This window comes from Hippopotamus amphibius, chromosome 4, assembly GCF_030028045.1.
Source record: "Hippopotamus amphibius kiboko isolate mHipAmp2 chromosome 4, mHipAmp2.hap2, whole genome shotgun sequence".
NCBI classification, from domain to species: Eukaryota; Metazoa; Chordata; class Mammalia; order Artiodactyla; family Hippopotamidae; genus Hippopotamus; species Hippopotamus amphibius.
In genome coordinates this window covers 44,451,466-44,464,451 of record NC_080189.1, presented here as the reverse complement: position 1 = coordinate 44,464,451, position 12,986 = coordinate 44,451,466, and the positions used below count along the sequence as shown (strand labels likewise).

General features: G+C 44.2%; 1 protein-coding gene across 1 annotated transcript in view; it reads left to right on the top strand.

The window, feature by feature from the left end:
• The first annotated feature begins 2,487 nt into the window (after positions 1-2,487).
• Positions 2,488-12,986, top strand: part of BMPER (BMP binding endothelial regulator) — a 238,314-nt gene continuing 227,815 nt past the window's right edge. Inside the window, exons 1-2 of the mRNA XM_057731872.1 lie at positions 2,488-2,691; positions 3,773-3,858. Coding sequence (XP_057587855.1) covers positions 2,559-2,691; positions 3,773-3,858 — 219 coding nt within the window. The 5' untranslated portion in view covers positions 2,488-2,558. The remainder of the gene's footprint in view (positions 2,692-3,772; positions 3,859-12,986) is intronic.

The window sequence follows — 12,986 nt, the reverse complement described above, 5'->3', positions numbered from 1 at the left end:
AAATTTCCAGGCAGACGAAAATGTTTTCCAGGTGGTTTTTGCGTTTGTACCTGTAGGGAAAGTTCCAGAACACCCCAAAACACCAGGTCCCTAGTTTGAGAAATGCCACACACACACACATCTAGATTCCATCATAAAGACTTTTGTCATGCAAACCCTTGAGGATGTATGGTTGATGTCAGGGAAGGCACATCTGAGTAACTAACATGCACTCTTCAAATATCCTGCATTTCTCTAATGTGAGTGTATCCAGGTCTACTGCTGAAGTCTAGGTGATGAAAGGTCTCCCAGCCTACCCATTATTCCGTTTTCCTTAAGTTACCCTTATCATCTTTACCTGAAAGACTGTTTTAGGTAGAGGTTTCAACTGACTGTACTTATCTATAGTCGTATATACAAGTTTTTATTTTATTTTTTTGATCCATCACTATGGATTGGGAGTAAGGCTAGGTTTAGAGATTTCTTTTTTCTTTTTTTTGCATGTTCCCTTTTCGTTAGTAAATACATTACACACTGGTTTTCAAGGAGCTGCCTGGCCATGGTGGTTATTTGGGGGGGGAAAGCAACCACACATCATTTTTCTTCTCTTTTAATTTAAGTTTTACACTAAAAATCTGTTTTGAGAGGGAAATGGAGCGTGCTAAGCTAATGACAGCTTTCCCCTCTCTTACTTTTTCCGTGTCAGAGCACTGCGCTCCTATCGGCTCCTCGGCCTTCCGAAATAGGGGCATTGCAGCTTTTAGCGAAGGCTCCAACTGCTCGAAAAAATAAAAACAAATAAACAGCTCCCCCGTCCCCCAAAGCGGGAAGGGCTTAAGAGGAAACTCTACTAAATGTGTCCACAAACAGACATATACTTGCAAAGGCATAGTTTCTGCGACTACGGACAACCCGCTCTGCCGGAAAATTGTCAGGTGCGTCCCGCGGAGAAACGTGCTTGGCTAGCCCGTGACTGCCGTTTGCATCCACCCAGGCCGACCCGCCAGGAGTATGGGCGTGAGGGGGCCCCGTTTCCATTCTTAGGAAGGGGAAACCGGCGACCCACGGCGAGCTCCGAGGACAGCTGATCATCAGGTCCCAACACTTGCCAAGCGTCCCCTAATTCCCATTTGGTTGCAAAAATTCTTCTCTCCTCCACTGCATCTCCCACTTTGAGCAGAGAGTGCCACGGCTTGAGCGGGAGGCCGCGATCCCGCCGGGGGCATCCGCGGGCGGTACGTAGGCTGGGACTCCTGGACACCTAGGGCTGCGGCTGCAGAGGCAGTTCCTGCCAGAGATTAGCCGCCGCGCGGGTCCCTCCCTCTTTCTAGGGTGAATGAATGATTAGTCAGACAGCACCTCCCCGCCCCTGTCCGCCGGAGGTTGGATGGGAGGAGTCACGGAGAGACTGTTTCTTTCTTTTTTTTTTTTAAGGGCGAAAAGCGTTCGCCTCTATGCGTTTATTAGTCGACCTTGCGTGTCGTTTCAACTTCTGTCCCCCCGAGTGTCACGACGCGCAGACACAGAAGCACAGAGCAGTGATCTTGAAGGCCCCTCGCCCTCGGTCCGCTCAGCGCGGGTCCGCTGTTGCGCCCCCGCCAGAGAGAAGCAAAGCAGGGAGTGAAAAGTTGCGCTCCCCCACCCCCTCCCCGGCGCCCGTTTGCCGCTCCATCCCAAAGCTGGGGCATCTGGGAACAAGCAGGGGTGGTGAGGCGCCCTGCGTCCCCTATTCCGCTCCCTCCCAAGGTTGGAGCACCGGGGCGTGAGCAGGGGTGGCGCGGCACTCCCCAGTAGGGGAGGGTTCCCCCGGGAAAGGGAGGAGGCGCTGCGCGCTCCGGGCCGTGGAGCCACGCCTGCCCCGCTCCTATCCGTGCCCCGGGGCAAGTGGTCTCCCTCGAGGGGCTGGGGAGCGGGCTGGAAGCCCGGCGAAGACGAGCGCCCGGCGCGAGGCTTCTGCAATCCCTCCTGCGCCCGGGCGCCCCCAGCGGGTTCCCCGAGGCGCCCGGTGCGCCCTGGTCCCCGGCGCCGGAGCGAGCGTGCGCGCGGGCCGGGCGGAGAGCCGGAGGGGCCGGCAGGAGGTGGGCGTGCAGGAGTGGAGGACGCGGCGGCAGCGGCAGCGGCAGCGGCTGCGGCAGCGGCGCGCCCCGGGGCAGTCGCTGCAGCCCGGGCGGCGGCGGCGGCGGTGCAGCGGTGCTCAGCGGGCAGCGGAGCCACTCCTCTCTGCCTATCTCCGGCTGCTCCGATACCCCCTCCTCCCGGCCCCCTCTCTGGCGTGGAGGAGCCGACTACTAAACCGCTGCGAGCAACTCCTTAAAAAAAAAAAAAAAAAAGCCGCATTGGAGGAGCCTGGCCGCAGGACCCCTCCTCCCTGGGCGCCCCCCACCCCTCTTCTCGCTCTCCCTCCTCCTCCCGCTTCCCCCCGCTCCCCCCCGCCCTAGGCTCCCGGGCTCCCGCCTCCCTCCTTCGCGGACTGTCTCCCGACTCGCCGGCTGAGAGCCCTTTTTGACTGCGAGCGGCGGTAGCGGAGCATAGGCGGCTGCGCGGGACCTGCAGTCGCCCGGGATTCCCTCCAGGTGACGATGCTCTGGTTCTCCGGCGTCAGGGCTCTGGCTGAGCGTCCTTGCCGGCGCTCGCCCGGGATTACCTGCTGCGTCTTGCTGCTGCTCAATTGCTCGGGGGTCCCCATGTCTCTGGCTTCCTCCTTCTTGACAGGTAGGGGAGGGGGCGGGAGGGACAGACCCTCCCGGACGCTCGCTCGGTACCTGGGAGAGGAGGCGCTGGCTGGCCCCGGGGACGGGAGGGTGGGGAGCGATCACCTTGGAGCCTGCCCCTTGCTGGCGGATGGGGATGAAGCGAAGCCCGCGGGGTTAAGTGGTGGGAAGGCAGTGAGTAGGTTAAGAGGTGGAGGGCGAGGAGGCTGTTGACATCAATATTATAGTGATAACATAAATTCTTCTATTTGAATTTGAGAAGTCCCTTTATTTATTTTTAGTTTTTTTCAATCTTTATTTTGATCTCATCTCCCGTATACAAATAAAGAAAAAATTTTTTAACCGTTTTCCACCCATCGGCCTTTCTCACTCTATAGGTTTCCAATATAACTTCTGTACTGGGATTGCTTTTTAAAGCGTATGCCCTCCAGACCTTGAATTTAAAGGAATTATCATATTTTAAAAGTGTAATGATAGCAGGATATAATAATTATATGCTTTCAGTCAGGTGAAGACCTCAGCTGCTATTCTGAAGGACATACTTTACTGACACCTGGTGCAGAAAAGAAAATACTGAGTCAATTTCTAAGAGAAGAGGAAAGAAGATTGTGTTTCAAAAACTGATTTCAACTCAAGACAATATGAGGCAGATTCATATAAAGGCCTGTTCATTGACACAGTCTGAATTCTGTTCAAATTTAAAATCTGCCTTAATGGCCGATTTGAATTTTTTTGCATTTGGGATTGTGTGTTTAGTTGAAATGCCTTCATGAAGGAGGGGTATTATTAAAGATCCAGTGAAATACTTGAAATTGTGCTTAAACCATCTGAGAGCAGAAAATCTATATAGCACGGCCTTTAAAAAAACAAAAACAAACAAAAAAATCTGTTCTAATAAAACCATTTAAAATAGATTTTTTTTTTCAGGGGGACTTTCTTTGAGTGAGTTTGATAATTTAAAATTTATTAGGAATTGCTGAAATTTGGGTATAGTTGTTTTAAAAAGGATTAGTGTAAAAATTCTATTTTTGTAACAGTGCCACTAAGCTAAATTTAAATAACCTTTTTCCCTTTTACTTCAGGTTCCGTTGCAAAATGTGAAAATGAAGGTGAAGTCCTCCAGATTCCATTTATCACGGACAACCCTTGTATAATGTGTGTCTGCATGGTGAGTATGGAGATCAGGTAATGTGAAGTCCATTGCTCCCTCTAACAAAGTGAATCCATTAACTGTAATCATGTGACCAGATCTTAAAAACTGCTTTGGTCATTACGAGACTGCAGATAGCTGGTGAATTGAATTCAGTTGAATTTCTGAGCATTATGGACTTTTGCAGTTTCCATTTCATCAGGCTGGGAATTGTTATCTTTGACAACAGGTTACAGGAGTAAGCTTAAGGTGGACCTTGGTATGACATTATCTCAGTGATAATTACCACTTGCACTTCTGTTCCCAGGAATGGCTATTGCCACCAAATCATAGGTGCCACCAAACTTTCTGCCTTGATTCTGTTGTCTGAGCTCTGTGAAAATGATAACATTTAGGTATAATGTCTGGGATAAGGTATGTGACAAGGGGAAAGAGAGGTGAGAGTCACAAAGCTCAAACACGAGGACAAAATGTAATCTTGGATTCCTTGGCCTCTTATATTCTAAGGTCTCAAAAACAGTCTTTATATTTTTGATTTGGAAGCATAAGTCAGAAAGGACATTCTGTCCTTAGTAGAGGATGACACTTGGCTGTCAGCTGTTTAGTTAACACTGGCAGTGGCTAGTAGATTAAAACAAAATTTGTTTCAATTTATTTTAGCTTAATAGTTAATGATAAGATCTAATAAGTAACCACATGGGGGAGATTAAGTTATATGAATAAGAATTTCTGAGCTGAAATAGAGACTCACAAAGAACAACATTTTTGCTTAAAAGTGTTTTACGTGCCAATCACTTTTGGCAAACCTTGAGTAAAAACTATATATCACAAAACCCTGCTGGAAATACATTGAGGCAGTCAAATGCAAAGCCCCCAAGTGATAGATGACTGCTTGTTATCAGATCAACATGCTGTATGGAAGCAGAGAAGGGATTCTTCCCTGTTTAGGTGAAAGCCAAGCCATCTGGGTTTAAACTACCCAAACTTTTTCATGACAAGAGATGAGGTCAATGTTGTGAGATGATAAATGGGTGAAGGTGAATGTCTGTATCAAATGATTATCAGGTTCTGAAGACTAAGGAAATCAACAGAAATAGAGGTAAAAATGCATTGCATTTGCAGAGATGACGTGTTGTTGCTTTACTAAAGGAGAACTGAGAGAGGAACTCTAGATTTCGTGTTTATGAGCTGCCTTGTTAATGAATGATCTTTCACTAAAGGACCTGTTGAAAAGGAGCTTTGCATTTAAATTTTGGCTCAGCTGTATATTTACAGATGTAGTGTGTGTGTGTGTGTGTGTGTGTGTGTGTATGTGTGTGTGTGTGTGTGTGGTGGGGGCGGAAGGGAGATAATCTTCCTTTTTCATTTCTCCTATATGCATGATGTGAGTGAATTATTTTATCTTAATCTCTTCAGATTTCAGAAAAAATTACCCTGATGGGGTAACATTTAAATGAATTTGGAGCTCCACATGAGAAAACATTGTTTTTCTCCTCAGCAATAGTGTTACATTTATAAAGCTTAAATAAACAGTTGGGGTTTTGCAAACTGTACTCAAATAATATAAAAATTCTCCATACAGTGTTTTCCCTTTTTGATACTCCTGCCCTGGGGGAAATAGTTCCTTTCTCGGAAAGTACAGCCTTACTGCTAATAAGACAGATGTTGGAATCTTGCTGTTTTGAAGGTAAAGAGTGAATATAAAGAGAAAAGATGCATCAGTTGGAGTTCTGGAGTGATATTTATTTCAGAAATGCGTTAAGTTCAGAAGCGTGGTAGGTTCATTTATATCTTTTGAGTAACATTAGGAGGTATCTGCCTTCATAAGAACTGTCAGAATTCCTTTCTAAACATATAAAGTCTGGACTCTGGTAATCCAACTCACTTGCTATTCAGAGGATGCCTCAGCTCTTACTAGCTGAAAGGCTCAGTGATATGTTGCCGTGGAATTTGCAGGGGTTTACGATTATGGGGTCCAAGTTGTCATAGTTGTTATTGCTTCCCAAACATTTGTAATACTTGATAAAGTTGAGTAAGAATAGGTGGATGGCTGCTTTTTCGTTTGTATCTGCTTTTGTAAGTTTCCAGGGGACTCATTGCAGTATATGAATTGCAAAGCACCTGGACTGCCTTGAGGCTGGTTGGCATTTTTATATTTAGGCTGGAAGGTAGACTTATTTAGCAGACAGATATTGTCAGCAATAGCAACTAACATTTATGAAACACTTTATTTGTGGGCACTTATTGAAGCCTGCATTATTTCATTTAATCTTCACAAAAATCCTTTGAGGATTTTTACCTCCTACCCCACCATTTTACAGATGGGGAAACTGAGGCTAGAGGAGTTTAGGAGCTTATGAAGGTTCCATTTTAGTAAATAGTGGCACTGGAACTCACTCTCACCTGCCTCTAGAGCACATGCCTATAACCCAGTGAAACAGGCTATTTTCTAAGTTAAAGATGTGAAAAAGCAAGGAAAAAAGTAGAAAAATTGTTGAGTTATTTGACTTTTTGGCATTGCTTGAGTTATTTTGCTTTTTTCTTTTGAGTCTTTTAGGAGTTCAGTTAGCTAACATTTGTTAATCACATTACATGAAAGGAAAATCTCGTTATAATTTCAGTTGACCTTCAGGGAGCTTTAGTTGTGAGCTAGTTTTATGTATGTACATTAAGAGGGTATGTAATAGTCAAAACTGTACTTTGGATAAAGAAAATAGTCATATTTAGTTTGTGTTGGTCCAGCCTTTTGGCAGAAAGTTACCTAAAGCTGAGTATAAGCTCATATCTTATTTCATAACATGTACTAAAAAAAAGCTAACCTCAACGTATGCTTAAAAAAGACGTAAAATGTTACAGTTGGGAGGAAATAGGTGGCACAAAGTCCTGCATATAATTACAGCGTAAAAGCTTGAAAAACCCCACAAAATCAACTTGGCCTGATTTAAACTTTTAAGCTCTGAAATGTTTCAAAGGTGGAATGAGCTCATTTCTGTGGGAATTTTGAGGATGACAGCGGATGCAGTGGCTACGGCAAGCAGAACTGAATAATTTCATTCTCATTTATCCTCGTCTGCCTGGACCCGAGCATCTTGCCAGCATCATTCGTGGTCCAAGAATAACCTGTTTGTTAGCTGCTGATGGATATCATTTTAAAGTGTGTGGGTCAAAAAGCTTCAGTCCAACTATTCAAGGGGGAAGGTAAGAAGTTGGACCAGTGTCCCGAAATCTAGGGAAGTGGGTAGACACTTTGGATTAAAGATGCAAGTGCTTCATTGTTCAGTTAGAAAGCAAAAGTTCAGCTTTTTCCCATTTTACAATATGGTCTATTGTGGGGCTAAAAAAGGAAGGCCCAGACTTATTGCTGTTTTGTATGATGTTTCTCCCCTTCCTACTAGAATTATTTTTTCCATAATGTTTAGGACAACACGTTAGTGCCTTCTGTGAAGTACAGCTGATAGGAGCCAGCCCCTCTCAGCTAATGAATCTGAAGTGGTCCTCTGGATCTTTTAGGCATCCTCAAATCCATCCAGTGAACCTGCAGAAGTGGTACCCTTGCTCCTCACCCCTTTTGCACCTAACCGTAGCATGGAAGGAAATGGCAAAAGCCAGTGAGTTCGGCCCAGTACTGGAAACTTGAGAAAACTTTGGAGGCTGGGACTCAGAAAACCAGAAGTCAGTCAGAGCTTAGTTTGGCATACATTTTGTTCAGCAAAAAACATTATTCTGAGGTTTAAATTTCCTCTTTTATATCCAGAGGTGCAATTTAGAAATGGACCCTCTGCTCATAAAAAGCAACGTGAAATTTGGTGTTACAAGAAGTGGGGCTCCACCTAGCTTGGAGCCAACCAAGTGGTGCAAACAGAGAGGGGCTTTGTCTGCTGTCTTCTACTTTTTAATCACAGAAATCCTCTGTCACTAAACAAACAGCTACCAGCATCTTTGATTCTCTCGGGTACCTAACCTCTGTAAAAGCCTCATGTTTTTTTATTGTTCAAATTAACTGGCTAGAGAATAGTTATCTATTATATGAACAAGTGTTAGGCATGTGTTTGAGAATGAGGGCGACAGCAGTGCATCAGGATTCAATTCTTGTGTGTGTGTGTGTGTGTGTGTGTGTGTGTGTGTGAGAGAGAGAGACAGAGAGAAAGAGACAGAGATAGAGAGAGAACGAGAGAGACAGACAGACAGAGAGACAGGGAGAGCAGGGAGGGTGAAGGAGGGAGGGAGACAGACGAGGTATAAAGTAGTCCTGATGTGTTCAGAGAGATACACTTAGTACATGCACATATGCCACAATTTTTTGAAAATTGTTTTGTATCATTTTTAGACTTTGGATTTTGGATGCTCACTAAGGAAATGATCAGGAGTTATTATTTATTTATTTATTTATTTATTTATTTATTTATTTATTCTCTGTTTAGATGGTGTTGTGACCAATTGCCTTTCCATAGAATAAGGTATTCAATAGAATAAAACAGTTTTGAGGGAAAGGTAGCTAATTCACAGCATTGTGCTGGCAAATTCACCAGTACCAGCTCATAGACAATTATTACCCATGCTTTCTTGAGGCTCAGAGAGGTGGAGCAAATGTCCTGAGGTTACATAGTTACTAAGAGACCACCTGGGGTGTGAAAACAGTGTTTCCTCCACTAAACTAACTTGCTTCTGCTGGTCCTTTGCTACTTACGAACATCTACAAATACTTCCAAAGACTGCAGAGAGTTATTTCAGCCTCTGCAAAGCTGATGTAGGCTTACTTTGGGGAGCAGTTAGAGTGATTTTGGTCTTGTAACACAAACCAAGTCTGGACTTGGAGGGCCCTTTCTGAGGAAGGCACAGTTCAGGCAACTATTGGCTGGTATCATATCGTTTTGTCAAAGAGCCTTGGCCCTGGCATCAGACAGGCCTGGGTTCAGATCTTGGCTCTGTCATTTATTGATAGTGAACTCGCGAAAGTTACTTCGCCTTTCTAAGCCTCCGTCTCCTCATCTGCAGCGTGGGGTGGGCTCTTAGACTTGCTGTGAGAATAAATGAGATGCAGCATTTAGGGCTTGGCCCAGAGCTTGGCATATAGTCAGAATGGTTCATTATTGTTGTTGATGATGGTGGTGTTGATGATGATAAATTCTTATCTCCTTCCATGGAATTAGGTGCAAAGGTTCATCAGAAAAGGGAGAAAAGGGAAGCTGATGGAGAAAAGACATAGGGATAATGATGCCAAGCCCACCCATCGTTATGAATGAACAGGGCTAAGTCAGTAACATTTTGTGGGGTTTTCTGTCCCTCCAGACTTGGACTGGGTCGATCTGAGCTGCTTCCTTATTGGTCCAGTGGTCTGTGAGCCCTGGTGTAAGTTTTCCCCTTGCTCTCCATTAAATACTAAAAAAACTTTCCATGGAAGAGGGGCCTCGCTTTTCTGCAGAGTATTTACATCTCTATGCCTGTGGGGTCACCTTCACTTGTACTTTTATTGGCAGAGGGATAGGGTTGGGACTCAGGAGCGCTGTAATTCTGGAAAAACTGCCTAGTGGTCTGGCATCATGGGGATTTTCCTGGCCCGTCTCGTGGAAGTCTCTCAAGCCCGTTCCAGACCTGAGTGGGTTTTTGCTGCCTACTTACTTGTGTGCGCCCCTTCCCCATCCCTGTCCCATTTTACACATGCTTTCTTTTCATTTCAAGGCACCAGCCTTTATAATGTGCGTCAGACATAAACTGTGTTTTAAGTGTGGGAAACCATGCTGAGGAAAGAGAGCCCTTCCCCAGATGGGGATTCAGATATAGTGAGGGCAGGAGAACAGGGCATAATAGGAAAAGTCAGGCAAGGCAAAACGATGGAAAATAAAGCCAATTAATACAAAGTCATTGAGTAAACAAAGGATATCAGATTCTTGCACCCTCTTCTATGACACTTCTGTCCAACTGATGGTCTACTGAATCCTTTGTGCTATGAAAGAATACTAATAACATCACCTTTCATGGCACCAGGAGGTCAAGTGTGCTTGTTGAACTTAGTTAAGATCAGCAAATGAGCTGGGTGTATATTTTAAGACCTCTTGATTCCCAGTTCTAATTCTATAAAACATCACTCAAAGCACTAGGGATAACAGGTTATAAATTCAATAATATTATTCTTTCTTCCTTCTCTTCACACTTCATTCTCCCCTTTCATTTTCCGCTTTTTTTGTGTTCGAAGCATCGTGCTGGTTGGGTGCCTTGGGGAGGCAGAGACCAGTAAGGCAGATTCTTGCCCACAGCGGAATGGAGGAGAAAGACATATGCAGAAATAAGTTCTACAGGACTGAGAGAAAAGCACTATGCTAGACTCAAACGCAGCACTAAGGGAGCTGTAAGTGAATCCTGATTGGGTTATCTGGGACCTTGATGGGCGGGGCAAAGATAGTCTTGGCAAGGCGTGATTGGAGGAAAGGCACAGAGGCGTGTGCGCTCGGGAATTGTGGAGATGGCAGAGTCCAGTGTGCCCAGTGTACCCAAAGCTCTGATGGAAGCTGGAGTGAGAAGGCTTGGTGGGAGGCATCAAGGGGAGAACGTTGAGTGCAGTAATAAGGAGTTCAGTTCCGCTCATGGAATTGGGGGCGCCATTGAATATTTTGCAGCCACACGGCACAGTAAGATGTGTTTTATATAGATGCCTCCAAAAGCTCTTTGGGAGCCGAGTGTGGAGAGGCCAGAGTTTGGACAACAGGCACCAGGAATGCGCTGTGATCAGGGGAGAGCAAGAGGCCTGGATCAGGGTGGACAGTGGGAAAGGTGTTGGGATAAACCAGCATTGCTTATTCTTTTGAATGACTTTCGCTGCCTTCTAGTTCTAGAATATTTGGATTAAAAGACTGCAAACAATGCCCAGAAAAACACAGTAATTAAAATGCAGCAGTCATTACAGAGGGATGATGTGCTAGTGTGTCTCTGTAGCAGTCACTTCACTAATCACTTGGTGATTCTGGAGCAGCTGTGGGTGCTGTTTCTTGAATAGAATTGTTTACTTCCAGCCCTCACTCTCAAAATTCCTTTTTGGGTGCCAGTTCTCTCCTCTTACTCACAGTAAGGCCTTGCTCTGCACTGTTGTTTGACCCCTTTGGTGAATTATTCAGTCTGGTAGATGTTACCGTGGTAGTATGTATTCTCAGTGGTAGCACGCATTTCACACAACAGTTGACATTGGATGACCCACCTTAAAAAAAGTGTACCTGTATGCCGGGACCCCTAGACTTGCAGAGGAGTTTTGGAGCCCAAGCTGATAGCACTGGCAATAAAACAGATGACAGAGGTGAGAGATGGGAATCTGGGGAGTTGTAGCCAATGTTATAGTCAATGTAGGAAGAGAAGAGGTCAGGGGTGTGGGCGGGGGATGATGAGCTTAGAGCTGATGCCTGGGCTTCATAGATGAAAACCCAGCAGGCTCTTCAAAATGCAGATCTTGATCTCAATAGAGAAATGAAGACTAGAAGACGGCAACTTGTTAACTGTCTGCGTTGAGATAGATTTCAGAGCTTTGGGAATGAATTAGTTGTCTTGGGAAGGGGTCTAAATTGAGATTTCAAGAAATGAGCCTACGATAGTAACTAGAAGAAGGGCTATATTTAAGAAAAGGTTAGAAAGGGAGAAGCCAGAGATTGAGAAATAGTTACAGAAGTAGGAGAACCAGCAAAGTGCAAGCCAAGGCAGAAGATATATGAAGAAGAGAAAGACCAGTGGTATTAGATGTTGCAGAGTTGGACTGAACCTTCTAGGAGAACATCAAAGAAGGCACTTTCTCTTCATCTTCTCGAACGATTTGAAATAATCAACAATGGTGCCCAGGTCCCTAGTACCTGCTTCACATTTTCCCATGGAGTAGAATTGATCATAGATAGAATTTGGTGGAACCTCATTTGAGAGAAATTCCAAACTAAGATTGCTGTAGGGATTTTGAAAATTTAGCGCAAGAATCACAAGTTTTCCAAACTGTGATTTGAAAAGGTCTTAGCAAAAGTGAATAAATACCACATGACATTTTCGAAGGTCCCCAAACAAAACTAATTTCATAAATAAAAGTAATAGGCTCTTGCAGATGTCTTTGGAATGTTTCTATAGTTAAGTGTCAAATGGACAAGGCAACATTGAGGCATTTTTTTATGGTGAATCGGAGCAAAAATATCAAAGAACCTGACTAATATAAAATCTTACCATTATAAACTTTCAAGTTTGCTCTATGAAACTGTTAATGGTGCTTTAAAAAATATTATGATATAATTTAATCCCTTAGATCTTCAGGAAAAATATTTTCTTTTTTCACTAAATTTTTGATGTCTGTTTTGTCACTGAAGTACAGCTGTGGAGTGGCGAAATTATGGGTTCAAGTCTCCCCAGGGTCACCTGGGCATCCCTGAGCATCCGCCTTGGTCTCTGAGCCATAGCTGTGGGTACCGGGCTAGTCACAGTGGTATGTGTGCCCTTCAGCTTCATTTCTAAAGAGGAATCATAATGCAGACCCTGTCTGTTGGCTGTAGCCATTAACTGAGATGATGTGTATGGATTAAATGTGCTGGTGTTTGTGAAAGACCTGTGTAAACAGTGTAAGTGGAATTATTATTATTAAGGGCCAGAACTTGAATAGAAGAAAGTAAGGTGTATACTATACACCAGTTTTTAGCACATACTTTAATGAGTATATTTTTTAGGAATGATAGTGTAGTGGTTCCTATGTCTCCTTTAATAGTTGTATGGCTTTGGGTGAATTGCCTAGTATTTCTGTATCTTGACACCTTTATTTTCATCATAGGGCTCTTGTCAGAACTGTGAGTCAAAACGCAAGAGTCTTAAAACTGGGTCTGGAACATGGGAAGCACTTCAGAAATGATAGCTACTGCCACTATCTCAATGCTAGGCAAATATTGCCTATCCCATACTTCTAAGAGGTGCTTACAGAGACTACTGTGAGATTTCTAAGAAATGATTAAATACACTACTGATTTTATTTCAGTCTATTGTCAATTCCTATGACTTGTGTTTACTCTGAACTTCTATCAGGGCAGACGATGGAACTTCCATAAAAGATAGAAAACCCTGGAAGTATTGGGGGCTTAGCAAAATGGGCTGCTCTTCTATTTTTCATTTTCAAAAGTTTACCTGTTTGATTGGTGTCCATC